The sequence below is a fragment of the Mandrillus leucophaeus genome, unplaced genomic scaffold, assembly GCF_000951045.1.
Source record: "Mandrillus leucophaeus isolate KB7577 unplaced genomic scaffold, Mleu.le_1.0 Scaffold70, whole genome shotgun sequence".
Taxonomy (NCBI): domain Eukaryota; kingdom Metazoa; phylum Chordata; class Mammalia; order Primates; family Cercopithecidae; genus Mandrillus; species Mandrillus leucophaeus.
In genome coordinates, this window is record NW_012107586.1 from 128927 (window position 1) to 142952 (window position 14026).

A 14026-nucleotide genomic window follows, 5' to 3' on the forward strand; every position below is an offset into this window, starting at 1 on the left:
TTTGAGACAAGGTCTTGCTCTGTCACCCAGGCTGGAGTGCAATGGCTTGATCTCAGCTCACTGCAACCTTCGCCTCCCGGGTTCAAAGATTCTCCTGCCTCAGCCTCCCGAGTAGCGGGAATTACAGGTACATGCCACCACACCTTGCTAATTTTTGTATATTTAGTACAGATGGGGTTTCACTGTGTTGGCCAGGCTGGTCTTGAACTTCTGACCTCAAGTGATCTGCCCACCTCGGCCTCCCAAAGTGCTGAGATTACAGGCGTGAGCCACCACATCTGGCCAATTTTCTACATTTTCAATAAAACTTGTGTTATTAGAAATGCATAAATGCCCAAATCAGGTGAGAAATTTCTTGAGAGGAAAAAAATGATCTTCTTTACTGCTACCATGCCCGGACTTCTTTACCATATTCTAAGAGAGGTGTTTCTCCACACATTCTCTCCCTTTCCTCTCCGTGTCCCATGACAGTGATCTTTTTTTTTTTTTTTTTTTTAAAGAGCTGATGACAGACAACAGCAAGCTACTTTACAGAATCTACCAACTGGGTAGGAAAGTCTTCTGAGTTTCTTTGCAGACCAGAAAACAAGTTACCTGTTGATTGTTGGCCAATCAATAAGGGACTTTCCTCTCTGCCATTAAGAGCAACGATGCTGACCACATACTCTGTGCCTGGAGTGAGGTTGGTGAGGGTGATGGAATTCCGAGAGGGGGGCACCCGATCTTCTCGAGGTCTCCCGCTAACGTGCTCAGGGTGATGGCGGATCCTGTAGCCAGTGATGGTGGCTCGAGGAGCAATCCAGTGCACAGTAAAAGAGTTGGCGGTAATATCAGAAAAGTCAATGCCAGTTGGGGAATCAAGACCTGTTGTTCCCACCCAGGGGAGGAAGAGAAAAAAGAAGAAAAGATACCACCAGTTTAGGAAATGAAGAAGGTGTAGGGGAAATTAACGTACATCCAACATTTCATTCCTGTCTCATCAATACCGTGATTTGCCATAAACCTCAGAGCAAGATGTACTGATTCTAAGCTACATATGAATTTTAAAATCTTAAACTGACTCACTTCAAAATAGCCAGCTCAAGCACTCATTTTTTTCTTTTGCTAAGTAATTCAAGCAATTTTGGGGGGTTATTACAGTAGGTTTCTGTGTTACATTTGGAGATAAGTGTTCAAGATCTACTGAGAATTGACATTTTCAAATTCTTCAGTATTTAAGTATTCTATGTTTCTATCCTGTAAGTGTATCCTTCCAAGTAAAGCAAGATCTGCCCACTCTCAAGGTAAATGTTTGACTCTCAGAGAAGCCTCCTAAGCTCAAGAGGGAATTTATATGTCAACAGAGTGGTAATGATGCCAAACACAAAACTTTCTGAAACTAAAGACATTATCCCAGACAAATTACAATGCTGATAATTCCTCATGAATTGACATTTTTGAAAAATGCATTTTTGAAAAATGCACAAAAATTCAGAGTTTGTTGTAAATTTAAACCACTTAGTCTCTGGGACTTCCAGCAAATTTCTGTTTTAGTTACAGCATTTACTAGTTCTATTCAATAAGAAACCAAACTAAGATATCGTAAGTCCTTTTTGGAAGCAAGTAGACTATAAATAAATTAATTAATACACTAAACTGTATCTTTTTAAAGAAAAAATTAAAAGAAGCATTCATATTTAAGCACATAATATTTATGAGGTTCAGTTCAACTTCCTTCTAGTAAATTCATATTTTATTAAGTAAAAAGTAAACTTGCTGGGTTAGTAAAGGAAGAAAAATAGATGACAATGAGTGTTGGGTCAGCCATTAGACAGAGCCACCTAATGAAAAGGAATGTCCACTAAATCTAAATAACAAAGATCTTCTTAGGAAATGTTTTTTAAAAGGACAGACAACAAATTTCTTGATTAATTTGTTAGTGACTGAAAGTCTAGGTGATCGTTGAGTAAGGTATCTTTTAGTTTTTCAGACCAGTGGTAAAGTCATACTGTGATGACAAAAGTGCACACACCACGACCACAAAAAATGGAGATGTATTTCATTTGTTATACAGAATTGGCAGGCAAAAGTCATACTTTTGACTTTATCCAGTATGACTGGATAGTCATACTGCCAACACCACTTACCTGTTTTCTGTCTTCCTCTAAGAGGTGTGCTCTCATGTTGTTCGTAGACACTGGAGACACTCACTACATATTCTGTACCAGGCAGGAGATCTGAAAGGGCAAGTGGGGCTTATTTTAAAACTGTGCTTGAAAGCGTGAGAAACCAAAGCGCACCCAGGACTGTTTCAACTGATGAAATGTCCAAATGTCCAGTCCTAAATCCTACTTACACTTAAGTGAACACTAAGGCAAAGTGTTCACTGAACAGACCTGGCGAAGGTCTGTAATTAGATGACTCAGCTGGATTTCAAGTGGGACGAAGTTGCTGCAACAACTGGATATTTCTGGCATCCACCTGAGAGTATGTCTCTGGAGGGCACATGATAATCCTGGCTGTGGTGCTATGGATTGCCATTGATGCCTCACAACAACCCTGAGAGGTAGTTTGCTACTTTTAAAAGCAATTTTCTTGCCATACAATGTACTGCATATATTTAAAGTGATTTGATGGGTTTTTACATATGTGTGACTTGGGAGACCATCACCGCATTCAAGAAATGAGCAAACCTATCACCTCTAAAAATTTGATTTACAATTATCTCCATTTTGTAAATGAAAAAAAACCAAAAAACAATAACAACAAAAAATACTGAGGCACAGAGAAGTTATCTTCTTTAATTTACTTGCCCAGGATCATACAGGGATTGACCCAGGCCAGCACTGGTGGTCTTAGCAATTAACCTTTACTGGAAAAAAGCCACACTTCAAGAGAAAGCAATTGGTTCTGCCATATTAAAATGAGAGCAGAATAGTTTTTTAAAAATTAAATATACATCCCTGAGTCTCTTCTTCCTTTTTTTTTTTTTTTTTGAGACAGACTTTCACTGTGTTGCCCAGGCTGGAGTGCAGTGGTGTGATCTTGGCTCACTGAAACCTCTGCCTCGTGGGTTCAAGTGATTCTCCTGCCTCAGACTCCGGAGTAGCTGGGATTACAGGTGCCTGCCACCATGCCTGGCTAAGTTTTGTATTTGTAATAGAGACAGGCCTTCACTGTGTTGGCAAGGCTTGGACTAGAAATCTTGACCTCGTGATCCGCCCGCCTTGGCCTCTCCAAGTGCTGGGATTACAGGCGTGAGCCACTGTGCCCGGCCTCTTCTTCCATTTTGATACACAATCATGCATAGCTTAATGATGGAGATACATTTTGATAAGTGTGTGATTTGGTGATTTTATTGTGTAAGCATCACAGAGTGTACCTATACAAACCTAGATGGGCTTGTAATCCCAGCACTTTGGGAGGCCAAGGTGGGTGGATCACTTGAGGTCAGGAGTTCAAAACCAGCCTGGCCAACATGGTGAAACCCCACCTCTACTAAAAATACAAAAAAATTAGCCGGACCTGGTGGCTCATGCCTGTAATCCCAGTTACTCGAGAGGCTGAGGCAAATTGCTTGAGCCTGGGAGTTGGAGGTTGCAGTGAGCCAAAATCGTGCCATTGTACTGGGCAACAGAGGGAGACTCCGTCTCAAAAAAAAAAAAAACAAAAAACACCTAGATGGTAGAGCCTATGACACACCTAAGCTATAAGCTATATGGTCTAGCCTACTGCTCCTAGGCTACTAGCCTGTGCAGCATGTTACTGTACTGAATACTAGAGGAATTGTAACATATGGTAAGTATTTGTATATCTAAAAGGTACAGAGAGTGAGGTTTCTAAACTTGGAACTCCTACTCACTAAACCCTCATTCCCCTGCACACCATTTGCCCTTCAGCGTTTCTGTAAAGCCTCCTGCAAAGTTTGGAAAAGTGCCAGACTGGAGGACCAGATGCTTGGATTCCATTTCCACCTTACTAGCTGGCCAGTGGCAATTTACTTAACCACTGGGGACCTCAACTGCTTCGTGTTTGTTTTTTTTTTTTTTTGAGACAGGGTCTCACTCTGTCACCCAGGTTGGAGTGCAGTGGCATGATCATGGCTTGCTGCAACCTCAACCTCCCCAGGCTCAGGTGACCTTCCTATCTCAACTTCCGACATAGCTGAGACCACAGGTGTGCATGACCATGCCCGGCTAATTTTTGTATTTTTTTTAGAGACGTGGTCTCACTGTGTTGCCCAGGCTGGTCTCGAACTCCTGGGTTCAAGCAATTGGCCCACCTCAGCCTCCCAAAGTGCTGGGATTATACAGGCAAGAGCCACTGCACCTGGCTTGCTTCATCTTTAAAAGAGGATAATAATGACTTTGCCAGGAGGGAGAGAGGCTACCTTGAGGTCATTTGTAGCATTAGGATTATAATAAGGTCTTAGAACACATGATTAACATGTGACAGGTCTATGGCTAAGGGGCAGACACTGTGATACAGGGGCTTGTATACTGGGTGATGCTGTAATTAGTGATTCCAGGCTGCTCTAAAACAGAAGCAATAGCCCTGGGGTGGTGGATATGCCAAATAAAGATATTCTTGCCCTCAGCCACAAAGTAAGAAACCAAGATTATGGTCACGTCAAGCTGCTCTTCTTTGTGTTTCATTGTCTAAATTATGTTTGAAAGGTAGAAGATGTTTTCAGACTAATATTTGTTAATGTACCTAAATGTAAGCTATTTTTCCCTTATGTAGAATCTTTTGCTGTTGTTATATATTTGACTATTACAGTGAAAATAATAAAAAGCACTGTTTATGTGAAACACAGCACCATCTTGCAGCCTACTGTTTGATTCTTTAACAAAAGATGTCTATTCTATAATGGTTGGGACTAGAAAGAGACAATTTCCATAAATTGTTGTTGTTTATTTAATGTCAGGTTTTTTTTTTTTCTGAGCTCTCAGCCTTCTGAGAAATCCTTCTAACAGATTCTTTTTGAAGTACAAATTAAACTTTTGACTCTCTTCAAAACAACATCCTAATCTAGCCCAAGCAATCAGTCACTTTTCTAAGTATTCAAATCCTAAATCAACTACTGACACTTTTTTTATAAAAATGAGAATAAAGCACGCATAATGACACTATTTTCAGTTCTCATTTTTTTCTCTAAAGATTTACATTTAGTCATGTAATTTCTCTTGATATTCACTTATTTTTATCTGCTTATTTGGAAGCGGAGTTTGTTTAAAGTCATGGAACTTTCCTGCTGGTGTTTTTCCACTATGATTTTTTTAAAAGCTGTAGATATCAAAAGTATATTAAGATAGCAACAAACATTACAGCTTTCAAAATTTATGGAGCTGTACATTGAATTTGGAGTTTAGTTTGTAGCTTGGTTGCAGCTGTCTTGCTTTTAGCTGCTCCTACTTGAGAACTCAGAATTCATTTGCTATGCTCTGGGTTAATATTTATGGAACAGATACATTCGACTGCTTACTTGTTAAGACCACTGCATTGTCTGAAGGAGAAATTGACAACTCTGCAACATCTTCCTCATTTTTCACAGGTGAGTAACGCACCAGGAAGTTGGTCAAATCAATGGATGGGGGTGGAGCCCAGGTGACACGCATGGTGTCTGGACCAATGTTGGTGAATCGCAGGTCAGTGGGAGGAGGAACAGCTGGTTTCGAACAAGAAGGAAGACTCATTTAATATAATTTTAAAATTAAAGCTAATGAAGTAGCTGGAAAGGTAAAACCAATATTTCATGCATAAAGGAAACAGAATCATAATCATGCAAACAGTCTAATCTAAATCTATTTTATAGTGTACTACTGTTAAAAATAAAACACTACACACAGTACTGTTAGGCCCCCTTTAACCTTTTTGCCATCATCGATATATTTAAAAAAATAATTTTAATCTACTTTCAAATATGTTGACTTTATGTACATTATTAATACCACTGCAGATTATTTTATCCCAGGCTGAAGAGGCTTAAGTCGCCACACAGCAAAGAGAAACATAGCGGTACTTTACAAAGAAATACATGCACACAGACAAAAAGACAAGAGGGTCCTAAACTTCCCCCCATGTGAGATGTCTAGAGCTACAAGTCCATTCAGTGAATTCTACTTACAAGTGAAAAGTGTTCATGCAAATTGGTTCTCAGCATGTTTCTTTTCCCATGCACAGCAGAGAACCTTTAAAATGTTGCATGCATGTCCCCAGACTGTGGTTAAAGAGGTGTTTCTTTACCTAGTGACAGCAACGAAACCTAGAATGCTCCCAAATTTACTTTTCTCCTACCTCAAAACACTCTACCCTAAATTTTGATGGGTTTTTAGCTACAAAGAAGGAACATGGTAGAGTTTATCAAAGGGTAGAAGGAAGAGCATGATGGTACATTTTGGAGATATATTTCTTATAATTAATTGGTGCTTATACAATTTGGTATTCGTGTTTGGTATTTAAGAAGAAAAATTCTAGGTCTCCAAATTGAATGAACATTTGCTATTTTATATTTAACAGAACAGACATCTGAATTTTTCTAGCTCTATATCTACTTGTGGTTTAAATGAGAGTGTACTGAAGAATACTTGCATATGTTTAGCAGATGCATTTGATTCCTTATCCCCATAGTCCACCCTGTCTTAATCTTTGGCCAATTGCTGACTTCCCCCTTAAAACATCCATATTTAACCAGAGTAACTGGTGGCAGCATGCAACACCATCTATGTCTCAAACACAGAAGTTTTCGAAATTCACCCGTTTGTTGTGTCAGTGTAGTAGGGGCACTCTCGCCGCCATTAATGAGAGTGATAACGCTGATATCATAGTCAATGCCCGGCTCCAGCCCTGTGACTGTGTAGTATCCTACTGAGGAGTCCACAAAATCTTCAAAAATAGGGATACCTTCTCCTGCCGCAACTACTGTGATGCGGTACCCAATAATGGTGGAAGAGTTTAGCGGGGTCCACCTCAGGCCGATGCTTGAATCGGTTATATCAACAAAGCTTAGGTCAGTGAGTTGGGGCACCTCTATTGAGTTACAAAGCAAAGGGGGTGGGGGGCAAAAGGAAAATAGAGGCAAAAAAAGAGGAAAAAATAAAGCAGTGTATATCAGGTTACCAGTAGTAACATTGATGGAATGTTAAAGCAATGATGGTAATATGCAATCTGTTTTAAATTCTCTGAAAAGACTTCCTAAGCATCATGAACAGTTTGCTTCCCTGGAAGAATAAAACAGGTTACAATATTCTTTTAGGGATTTTTTTGTTTGTTTTGTTTTGGTTTTTGTTTTTGCATTTTGAAAATGTCCTTAAAGGGTACAATTTGAACTGTTCAGATTCCTAAAAATCATATGCCTGTTTAGGATGTCAAAACCATTCTTAGAGCCTAGACATAGTATCTGAAGTAAGCATCAGCAATGTTTAATAAGTATCTGAAATAAGTGTATGAAGTATCAGTATTATTTAATAATTCCAAAACTGTTTTAGTAGAAAATAAGCTTGCATGAAGAAGGTTAAAAATAATAATAATTAGGTGATAAATTGATATTTTTTCTCCCATACAAAACTCATGACAATATCATGGCCATAATGCTAATGCATTATGAATGTATGGTGTGAAATGTGCCATTCAAAAGCACATTGAGGCTTAGGAAAGAGGCTTAAGGTCAAGGCCATTGCCACTATTTTAGTTCATTTATAATCAACATATGTAATTAGCGTTAGTAAAAGCATTCTTCTGAAGAGTCCAAAGGGGGACACAACTGTCCAATGCTTTCATTCTGTTATAACCCAATGGACAAACAAGCCTATCCTTAGACAGGCCTTTACAATGTTGTCTTTCAAGCCACAACAAAGAACACCCTGAAGGTGTGGCTTTTACTTCTTTTTTTTTTAATCCAATTTTTAAAAAGAAGGATTTGAAACTGCAAGATGAAAAACTGGACGTGTCAACCAAATGCTGTTTCCGTGCTCACATACGAGGACAAAACTATTTTATAGGCAGCTGTTGGAAATTGATACGGACTGTAAAATCAGGCAGAAATGTACTGATGGGATGCATTTACCATATTACTTTGAGCCTGTCAGTACTGAGTACAGACACGTGACAGTGTTTTAGTCATACTTCCATGTGAGCGGACATTACAGAGTTAAAGCCGTGGCTGCCACTCCATTACATACTCGCTGCAACACACAGCATCCCAGTGAAGCACAGACAGTAAAGCGGTGTTAACAGCAAGCATTTGTCCAAATCGCTGCTTTGACTTCTTGGTTTTGGAGAGTGCAGCTGGGAGATCGGAATTAAATCCCAACTATATTTGACACCCTTAACCGTCTAGGGATTAAGGTGCTAATCCCCACTCTTATTGGAAGTGCCACTCTCAGGATAGCAGCTTATTTTTCTATTACCTGGGATGATGGTATCAGAGATAGGGACACTTTCCTTGTCATCCTTGACAGTGTAAACACTGACATTGTACTCCAGGCCGGGACTCAGGTTATCAAAAGTGCAGGAGCTCTGATCAGCATGGACCACTTCTTCCAAAGAATATCCCTGCTGGCCGTTTGTAGGGGTTGTGGTAATTCTATAACCAGTAATGTCTGGAGGAAAAAGAAAAGAGGAAGTTATTGCACAGAGCATCTGTGAGCCAGAGCATATTTAACTAGACTCCAATGACGGACTCACAGAGCGGAATGCAGAAGGACTTGGCATTTGCTGAGGACTCCACTGTCACTGTCTTTCAATGCTTGCAACAATCCTTTCAGGCAGTACTAAGATCCTCACTTTATTTTATTTTTTGTTTTTATTTTTTGAGACACAGTCTCCCTCTATCACCCAGGCTGGAGTGCAGCGGCACGATCTTGGCTCACTTCAACCTCTGCCAAGATCCTCACTTTAAAGGAAATTTTGAACCAGGGGAGTGATTCCCAAAAGCTTTCATTTCCAAATCCCATGGTCCTACCACTGTACCCTGCTTTTCCTTAATGAATCATTTGAAGACAGCTGAGGAATATTCCTTTCTACCTGCCTAGTATGGAATCGCTCTCAACCTTAAGCACATTCCTCAGAGAGCTTTCCTAATTTAAAAGGTCTGAGACTATGGGATTTATAGGAAGAGAACCAAGAAAGGAGAAAAGGCGAAAAACAAAAGTAGTGATACTTATTCTATAAAGAGTATTGATTGGGAGGTTGAGGCAGGCAGATCACCTAAGGTTGGGAGTTCAACACCAGCCTGGCCAACATGGTAAAACCCCATCTCTACTAAAAATACAAAAATTAGCTGGACGTGGTGGGGCATGTCTGTGGTCCCAGCTACTCGGAAGGCTGAGTCACGACAGTCGCTTGAGCCCAGGAGGCATAGGTTGCAGTGAGTCGAGATGGCACCACTGCACTCCAAGCCTGGGTGACAGAGCGAGACTCTGTCTCCAAAAAAAAAAGATAGTATTGATTGTTGAAGTCTTCAGGAATCATAGAAATTGGGCAGTAAAAGAGTTGAGGGGGATGAGAGATATTCAAATAAAAACAGTGAGGACTAGAGAGCTGTAGGGCCAGATTAAAAATAAAATGAGAAAGTATATTAAACTTTATAAAAGGCAAGGAGATGACAGAATTTCATTTGCCATTAGGAACAGGGTAAACACTAATGTGGCAAATACAAGGAAACCCAACTGAATGAGAAATAAATATTGAGATCATTACACTTGCTAGTGATCATCCAAATGTGTGGGCTGGGTCATTGAGACAAGGTATGAATGATCCTGCTGCTAACAAGCGTGAAGCTTGCCAACTGAAAGTTTCAGATTGTGAGCAACTCAGCTGGAAATTGTATAGCTTTGGCTTAAACGATGTTTCCGCAGATAATGAAAACTTTACCAAAATCATTCTACTTCACAGAGAGATTAAAAGAGATATTCTGAGCTAGTTTTTTTCTGTGTGGTTGCATACATTAATCAGACTTAGAGATGATAGCCTTAGCTCTGTGCCCTGGCAAAGATAAGAACTATACAGTACTTTTTTTTCTAACAAAAATTTCACAATAATTTAACGGTAAAATTAGAAATAGCTAAGGAATAAACTAAACATATCCCTTAAATTAACAAATATAGGAGGTTAGAATGCAATCAACATTAATTGGAACTTCTATTTTTGTTTAAGATTTTTCTCCATAAGTTTTGTGAGACTTCCATGTGGTTTTGGCAAAAGTAATGAATATCTAAAATTTCCTGTTATTGCCATAGTACATCGTGCTATTTGACTATTATTACAGCTATCTTTATACATTTTAGCATTTTGTAAATAATTTTCAAATATATATGAACAAGGAATTTAGACAAATGCTTCATTTAAAGCTTTAAAAATGGTCAAGAAACCCCTTAATCAAATTTTTCAGTTTGTATAGAATATAATTTTAAAAAATTACATTCCAAATATGTGATGTTGGGTGTGAGAAGGAGTCTACAAACTTAAGTTACAATCCCAGTTTTGTAACATTTAAAATGTGTGACTATGAGTAGGCCAATTTTTTCTAAGTCTCAGTTTTCTTATTCTGTAAAACGAAGGTATTTCTGCCTTTCATCACCCTTAAATATTTGTGGTGCAACTCATGACAAAACATTCATAAAACTTCAGGGAATAAAAAACTTAGGCTCTGTAACAACTCACAAAAGGGAAATTACGTAATATGACTTCAGCCATTTGTTTGGCAATTTTTAATGCACTCAGCAAAAGGCACCTTCCACAGCACTTTTCTTCAGCCCTACAGCTGTGTGAGGATCTGCCTTGTCCCCCTAGACTAGTGTAAGATTGTTCTGTTTCCTGTGATTGAAGTCAACGTGGATTAAAGCATCCTGCAGGCTGCCCCATGATGTACGTCATGTACTGCTACAGTCTGTATGGAGAGCTGAGCATTTGTAATTTGAATCCTTTCTTTGACTGAAAGAAACAGTTTCTAAAATCTTTGTCTTGGGAAGGTATGGTGTATACTTGCCCTGTGATCCATCCCAAACTTACCTGGGGTGGTACTCCTCTCCCAGGAGACTGTGAGCACTCCAGTGTCAGGGTTTGTCTCCAGATGCAAGTTTGTTGGTGGAGACAATGCTATGGAGAAAGAAAATTTTAAAAGTTAAAGCTGACACAAAGCTCTTGACCTGTGTAATCTTTCCTCCTTCCCTACCTCCCCTCTCTTCCACGCTTCTTGCCTCCCTCCCTCCCATATAAATATAGGTTACATTATGAAAACATGATGGACAGCAGCAGTTCTCTGACAAAGACTTTTTTTATGATTAATGATTTTGCAATACTATTGAAATTGTTTTCATCTTGCCTGTTCATAAATATTCTTGACATGGAAGGAACATTTCTGATGCCATAAAATATAAAGCATGAATTGAACCTGCTACTCCAAATTCAGGAATAGCATTAATAATTTAAGTAAGGATAAGATATCTCCCCTGTGCCATTCTCATAAGTAAAAAGTGATATTGACACTAGATTTTTTTCAAAAAGTGGAACAGTTTTAAAAACTAATAGAAAAGGGAAAAAGAGTTCTTCTTACGTGTCACCACTTTGTTTACAATTGGCGCATCTCTTTCCTGTCCGTCTCTCAGGACTTGGATGGTGTAGACATATTCCACTCCTGGAGTCAAGCCAGACACAACGATGCTTCCTGAGTCTGAAGTCACTTCTCGTGGTGCCTCTCCTCCCTGGCTTGGTCGTACACCCAGCTAGAGGAAGGAAAGCAAAATAAACACCAAGGACGAATATTTCCAGAGGCCTGTTACTGCTGTGAGGTTGTGATTATGCTTTAAATAGCGTAAACTCTTCAGAAACTGCACAATGTACTTTTATTAGGAAATGATTTGGGGACTCTTTTATATACTTTAGCTGGAAATTCCCCAAGGTGGGGAAGGTATCTTCCAAACTGCATTAAGGTGGATTGTTATGGAAGGTTCCAGAGAAATGTCATTACATACTGTTTTGCTTGATAAAGAATCTCTTGTTACAAACCAGACATACCCAGGGACTGTGGGCCACATGGTATTTTGTTTCTATTTTTCTGTGTGTGTGCTGCAAGGAATGTTTGAGCTCTCCCTTTAACGAGTTATTCACATTCAATTCACCTTTTAGTTGCCATATAAAGGCACTAGCCCCTGTAGCAACTGTATTGCAAAAACACACCTTTCGAAGAGCTATGTTCATAGCTTCAACTGCAGGATGATACATTACAAGAGAAGAATTAGAATAACTATGCCCATAATTTAAAATCCTTTTAAGATCCTTTTTCAAAAACTCAGGTAACACTGTGCTATCAAATAGTGTCCAACTCTAAAGAGATCCTTCACACACCATAAGGCTTCTGAAAGTCAGCATGACATTCAGGGAATTTAAAAGGTATACTGGCAATCTTCAAAAAGTTCCTCTGTATTTGAGTAGCATAATCATAAGTATGGCCATTCATATACTTTATCTTTGGTGTATTTTTTTAAACAATCAAGGGGCTTGAGTCATGATTTCCAGCGATAACAAATATTTCTGTCTTCACACTAAATGCCAAAGAATGGAATTCTTTTAAACATATTCATTTGTATTCATCACTTCCCTAATATCATTACTTTAAAGAAGATGAATCCAGATATCCACAGGGAAACCTTAATCTTAACTTCTATTAAGAGATTTACCCGCAGTGCTTTGAACAGTTGGAGATGAAACTGATTGGATGAAAATGCGATTTTTAAGTGACTCTGAGTTTAATTGATCTCCCTAAATTGGCTTTTGTGAACTTGTTCACACCCATTTAGAATGACACATCAAATAAAGTTTTCCTATGTTTTTTTGAAATGTAGTTCCCTGCGGGAAAGGATAGAGAAAATAAGATAACAACAAGCAGCAGCTTCGTGCTAATGTTTTATCCTTAGAAAAGCACTTTCATAGCCTCCATCCATTCTTGGAACAATTCAGTGAGGTAGGCAGGGAAGGATTGTTAGGCCCTGACAATGTAGTCAAAGATGTATGAACAGAAGCAGGTGACAAAACCCAGGTCTCCTGACTCCTGAGCACCCTGTTTCCACTACATGGGAAACACAAGGACAGCTCAGGGCTGTATCACAGAGATTAGGAACATGGGCAGTTTACCTTAAAACCAATTCTTGGAGCAGGTGTCCATGTGATCACAATGGTGGTCTCGGTCACCTCGGTGTTGTAAGGTGGAATGGAGCTCCCAGGCTGCACTGTGAGAGAGAATCAATGCACGTTTTCAAAACTCAAAATCACAGATGATTTCATAGAATAGAGATAACAAGTATCTTTATAGAGAACCTCAGTTTAACCAAGCAGTGGATAAAGAATGTAACATATTTTTTCATTGGGTGAGAATTGGGAGAGGATCAGGCTTCTCAATCTTTAATGTGCCACACACATCATCTGGGTCTGGCTAAAATGCAGATTCTGTTTCTGGAGGTCTAACAAAGAACTAGGGAGTTCGCATTTCTGACAAACACAGATGATACCGATTTTGTTGGCCCGTGAATTATACCTGAGTAACAAGGGGTTAAATATTCGCTAAGGCAGTCTTTTCAATGAAATTATATAATCTAATTCATGTCTTTCCATCATTGTTGGGATTTGAGTTTTATGACAATAAATTTCCCTATATCGTCAGTGTAAAATCCCTTATAAAATGTACAACTGGCCACCACAAAGTGATTATCGTATTGTTTCTTAATCATTAATTTAAGAACAATGGTAAATTATAGATGGTGATCTAAAAACAGTTTTATGCTGGGCAGGGATTGGTGTCTCATGCCGGTAATCCCAGCACTCTGGGAGGCTGAGGTGGGTGGATCATTTGAGGTTAGGAGTTCGAGACCAGCCTCGCCAACATGGTGAAACCCTGTCTCTACTAAAAATATGAAAAATTAGCCGGTCATGGTGGCTCGTGCCTGTAGTCCCAGCTGCTGGGGAGGCTGAGACACAAGAATCGCTTGAACCCTGGAGGTAGAGGTTGCAGTGAGCCGAGATCATGCCATTGCACTCCAGCCTGGGTGACAGA

The 14026-nt window shown here is 39.3% G+C and overlaps 1 protein-coding gene across 1 annotated transcript in view; it reads right to left on the bottom strand.

Moving 5' to 3' along the window:
- FN1 (fibronectin 1) overlaps positions 1-14026 on the bottom strand; it is an 82124-nt gene that overhangs the window by 25263 nt on the left and 42835 nt on the right. The window contains exons 18-25 of the mRNA XM_011964681.1: positions 13111-13205; positions 11534-11702; positions 10990-11076; positions 8388-8579; positions 6736-7008; positions 5465-5647; positions 2127-2216; positions 595-864 (exon numbers count right to left, since the gene is read on the bottom strand). Coding sequence (XP_011820071.1) covers positions 595-864; positions 2127-2216; positions 5465-5647; positions 6736-7008; positions 8388-8579; positions 10990-11076; positions 11534-11702; positions 13111-13205 — 1359 coding nt within the window. The remainder of the gene's footprint in view (positions 1-594; positions 865-2126; positions 2217-5464; positions 5648-6735; positions 7009-8387; positions 8580-10989; positions 11077-11533; positions 11703-13110; positions 13206-14026) is intronic.